Raw genomic sequence first — 4,466 nt, 5'->3', positions numbered from 1 at the left:
TAGTAGTGTATAAATATTGGGGATGATCCGCAAATTATTAAAATTATTCATACACTACTAAATATATATATTATTATAATAAAATAGTTTAAGTGATGTACTTGTAGATATAGTTTTGTAAGCTTGTTTGCTTCTACCATATTCATGACTTCTCTTTTCTATTACTTTTTCTATCATGTATGTATCTATTTTATTTTTTATTTAAATTATTTTTTATTTACGTTATTTATTTTTATTTTGTTCTATTTTTTATTATTATTATTATTATTATTATTATTATTTTTTTTTTCTTTTCTTCTTCTTTTGGACCGGAGGTCCTCTTGGAAGCAATCTCTTTATCCGTCGAACAGAGAGAGGGAAGACTTTCTCTACTCTTGTGAGTGTTTCATTCGGGGTGGAGAAATGATTTCTCTTTATTCTGGGATAAAGGAAGGATTGTCTACGTCTCACCTCCCACATACCCCACACATGTGGGATTGGGTATGTTGGTGGTGTTGTTGTTGTTGTTGTTGTTGTTGTTGTTGATGTTGTACAAATACATTATAGTGATCTATGGATCACTTTCCGTATAATTTTAGCCTTTTTTATCATTCAGTCTTCTTAACATTTATGAGAATAATGAAAACACTTAGTTTTCTTAAGAAAGAAAGGAATTCAATTTTCATTTTGAAGACTGGCCCATCCTCTTTGGCGGCTTCTAAAAATTATTCCGGTTTAATAGGAGAGGAAATTGGTAGTATAAAAATTATGATAAAAAAAGGTGTACTAAACTAGCACAACTAACATGCCTCATATAAAGGAATCAATCAAAATATTCAATACATATAATATTGTATCCTACACAGTTTACTAATTAAGTTAATGTAATTTTGCAACCTACAGAAACGGATGCAGAAGGCCGCATCAAAACACCAGCTGACTCTTACTATAGTCATGTTTTGAGTTTTCAAAGTCTTCATTTTCCAACTTTGACCTTAAATATCTTTATTTACGCTATATATTATTTGATGAAAGTTTTACAAATAAGAAGTATATCTAAAACCTAATCTAGTCATATAATTTTCATCAAAAATTATATAACACAAACAAAGATATTTAAAGTCAAAGATGAGGAAACAAGACTTTGAAAAGTCAAAACATGACTATTAATTTGGGACGGAGGGAGTATTTTATTTTATATACTCCCCTCCTTTAAAACGTTTATATTTACGGATGCAGGTTACATACATTACATTACATATAATAAAATAATTATAATATATATTTTTCAAAGTTTTTGTACTAAGAAATAAGGGAGTCGTTATTTGCTGAAGTAGTATATATACACGAATAGCTTACATTTAAAGCATAAACTCAAAGAATTGTCTGCCTTAGCTTCCTCAATTTAACACTTTCTTTATTCTTCTGAAACCTTAAAACAAACTGAAATCAGCATTATCCAAAAGTTCTAATACAACAAATACACAACTGTAAGTTTCTAGCACACACAGCTTTGATACCATTTGCAAGATCGTTTTTTAAACACTTACTGATAGAGACAATGATACGTGAATATAATCATTATCTATCACTGAGTTTCTTAGTATTCTAAAAATAGTTGGTGATAGAAGGAGGTTATGAAGTGCTTATATGCATAGATTACTTTCTTTTAATTTTCGGTGTTAGATTTTAGTTTGCACCCATTAACCGAATATATCCAACATCTTATGTGTGTGTGTTTGATTTCTTTTTTTATTTTTGCAGCACGGAAGTTTTTAAATTGTCGATCTGTCATGGAAGTCTCCAATGATCTAGGATTGAAAAAGGAAGTGGTCCCATTGCTAGTTATATCCTTCGGCGGTAAAGAAGTTGTAGGATCAGAGGATGCACGTAAGAAGCAAAATGTATTGTATGTTTTATATTACGAACGATATAACTCCTTCAAAACATTATGCTCAGCTACACTTGAGACACAATTCATATCTTTACCTACGAAATCGCTGAGTGAGCCAGATACGAAGTCTCCCATGAGCGAGAGTCTGCTAGTTGATCGGAATTTCGATGCATTACGAGGACCAGAGTTGGATATGCAACATGTAATGTATTGTATTGTACTGTATAATTTTTCAACACAAGTAACATTATACTAATGATATTTTTTTCTACTTTGACAGCCATCATCATCAGAACTAATACTTCCAAACGACGAAAAATGGGCATTTCTTCTGCGGTATCCAATCTTAGCATTCGGAGTATGTCTAGGTTTTAGTAGTCAAGCGATTATGTGGAAAAATTTGGCGACTTCCGCACCCACACATTCTCTTCACATAAGCCAAAAAGTGAACCTAATACTATGGTGCATTTCCGTGGCTCTTTTTGCAGTCGTAGCAGCCACCTACCTTTTGAAAATAATCTTTTACTTCGAAGCTGTTCGTCGAGAATACTACCATTCAGTTCGAGTCAACTTCTTTTTCGCTCCATGGATAACTTTACTCTTTTTAGCTATAGGAGTTCCAACAGTGGTAGCCACTAAATTACCACAAGCCTTGTGGTATGTTCTTATGACGCCCATTTTCGTTATGGAACTCAAGATTTACGGGCAATGGATGTCCGGAGGGGAGAGGAGGTTGTCGAAAGTGGCAAACCCGACAAACCATTTATCGGTTGTTGGAAACTTTGTGGGAGCGTTATTGGGTGCATCAATGGGGTTAAAAGAAGGACCAATCTTTTTCTTTGCCGTTGGGATGGCTCACTACATCGTGTTGTTTGTCACACTTTATCAAAGGCTCCCTACGAACAAAGCTTTACCGAAAGAACTTCATCCTGTTTTCTTTCTGTTTGTTGCTGGTCCAAGTATCGCTTCAATGGCGTGGGAACAGATTAATGGATCATTTGATTATGGGTCTCGTATTGCTTACTTCGTCTCCATGTTTCTTTATATGTCACTGGTTAGACTTTGCCATCCCAATAGTATTTCTAATTTCTACTTCTTGTCTCAAAAAATTGTCCACCTTACTATTTATATTTTTCTCAAAATAATTGTTTATTTAACTGAAAATAATTATTAAATATCATTAAATTTCTCAACTTACTCTCATTTATTACTTTTAATCATTTATTTTTAAATAAAATCAAATTGACATCTTTTAGGCATAGTGTTCTTTTAAAAAGATTTATTTCAACCATCATCTCCAAAAACTCATGTACATTTTACATTGTTTACTGTCTTTAAACAATATACTCAATCTAAAACCATGTGTTATTTAACAGGCAGTTCGAATTAACTTTTTTCGAGGATTCAAGTTTTCACTTGCATGGTGGGCATATACTTTTCCGATGACTGGAGCAGCAATCGCAACGATCAAATACGCAAGTGAAGTCTCAAACATATTCACTAAATCTTTATCAGTTACCCTCTCGACGATTGCAACACTAATGGTTTTGGCCCTACTCGTAAGCACGATTTTGCATGCTTTTGTGACGAAAGATCTCTTCCCAAACGATATGGCTATTGCCATTAGCGACCAAAATCCTAAAATTAGTCCCCAAATAGATATCGAAGATGATCACCAGAAAATTGTGGAGGTTTTAGTTATACCAAAAGATAGTAAAAGCCAAACTCCAACACCATGATATCGCTTCATATATTATTCTGGCTTATGGCCCATTAACCTTAACATAAGGTTTGTTTTATGAACACATTTAGACAACTTCCAAATTTTCATATGAACATAAGGATGCTCAGCTTAATTTTTATTGAGTTACGAAGATAGCAAGTAAAGTAAAACAGATATTGGAGTGGAATGTTATTTTGTATTGATCTCCATTTGGTGATTATATTCTATTACTCATATTAATATTAATTTGAAAATGGGTCCTGCTCGCTTAGCCGGGCCAAAAGGCATTTGTACTGCCGGGATAGTTATCGATGTACAAAATTATATGTTTTGTTAAAATAATTTAGTTGTTTAAATTGTTAGCACAAAAGAATAATTGTTAAACAAAAATAAATAATAATTTTTATGTACAACTCATTAATGCACATTAAAAATATCTGATAGATTTCATTAGAAACAGTGGCGGAGCCAGTAGGGTGGCAGGGGATGCCAGCCACCCTCAACGATGGTAGTATGTATAATGTTGAACTGGGATTTTAAAACGAAAAAGTGAAGTTTCCGATTGTTTATTTTGAGTTCCAGATCGGAAAAGTAGTGAGTATATTGACTTTTCAGGTTCGGTGAGAAGAAGACGGTCTATTTTATGATATATTTCAATTTAGGTACCTTAACTACTATATTATATGTCACTTTAACCCCTTAAGTTTACATTTACAATTTACATTTGCATTTACAATATATATTAAAACCCATCATCTAATCTAATCTATAATAAATACATACTCCGAACGAGAAATTACAAAGTCAATATAACTTGTAAGGAATCAAATAATATATATATATATATATATATATATATATATATATATA

General features: G+C 32.4%; 1 protein-coding gene across 1 annotated transcript; it reads left to right on the top strand.

The window, feature by feature from the left end:
* The first annotated feature begins 2,006 nt into the window (after window positions 1-2,006).
* On the top strand, window positions 2,007-3,647 carry LOC139893363 (S-type anion channel SLAH3-like). The gene is made up of 3 exons (XM_071876522.1): window positions 2,007-2,075; window positions 2,154-2,927; window positions 3,250-3,647. Exons 1-3 carry the CDS (start codon window positions 2,007-2,009, stop codon window positions 3,610-3,612), a joined length of 1,206 nt encoding a protein of 401 aa, XP_071732623.1. The 3' UTR covers window positions 3,613-3,647.
* Window positions 3,648-4,466: the final 819 nt, after the last annotated feature.

This window comes from Rutidosis leptorrhynchoides, chromosome 2, assembly GCF_046630445.1.
Source record: "Rutidosis leptorrhynchoides isolate AG116_Rl617_1_P2 chromosome 2, CSIRO_AGI_Rlap_v1, whole genome shotgun sequence".
Taxonomy (NCBI): Eukaryota; Viridiplantae; Streptophyta; class Magnoliopsida; order Asterales; family Asteraceae; genus Rutidosis; species Rutidosis leptorrhynchoides.
Note: the sequence above shows the minus strand (reverse complement) of the source record. Positions and strands in the feature narration are given on the sequence as shown.

Coding starts and splice junctions, on each gene's coding strand:
- LOC139893363 (XM_071876522.1), top strand. CDS start 2,007: ATGAGCGAGAGTCTGCTAGTTGATCGGAATTTCGATGCATTACGAGGA. Junction 2,076..2,153: donor CAGAGTTGGATATGCAACAT/GTAATGTATTGT, acceptor CTACTTTGACAG/CCATCATCATCAGAACTAAT. Junction 2,928..3,249: donor TGTTTCTTTATATGTCACTG/GTTAGACTTTGC, acceptor GTTATTTAACAG/GCAGTTCGAATTAACTTTTT.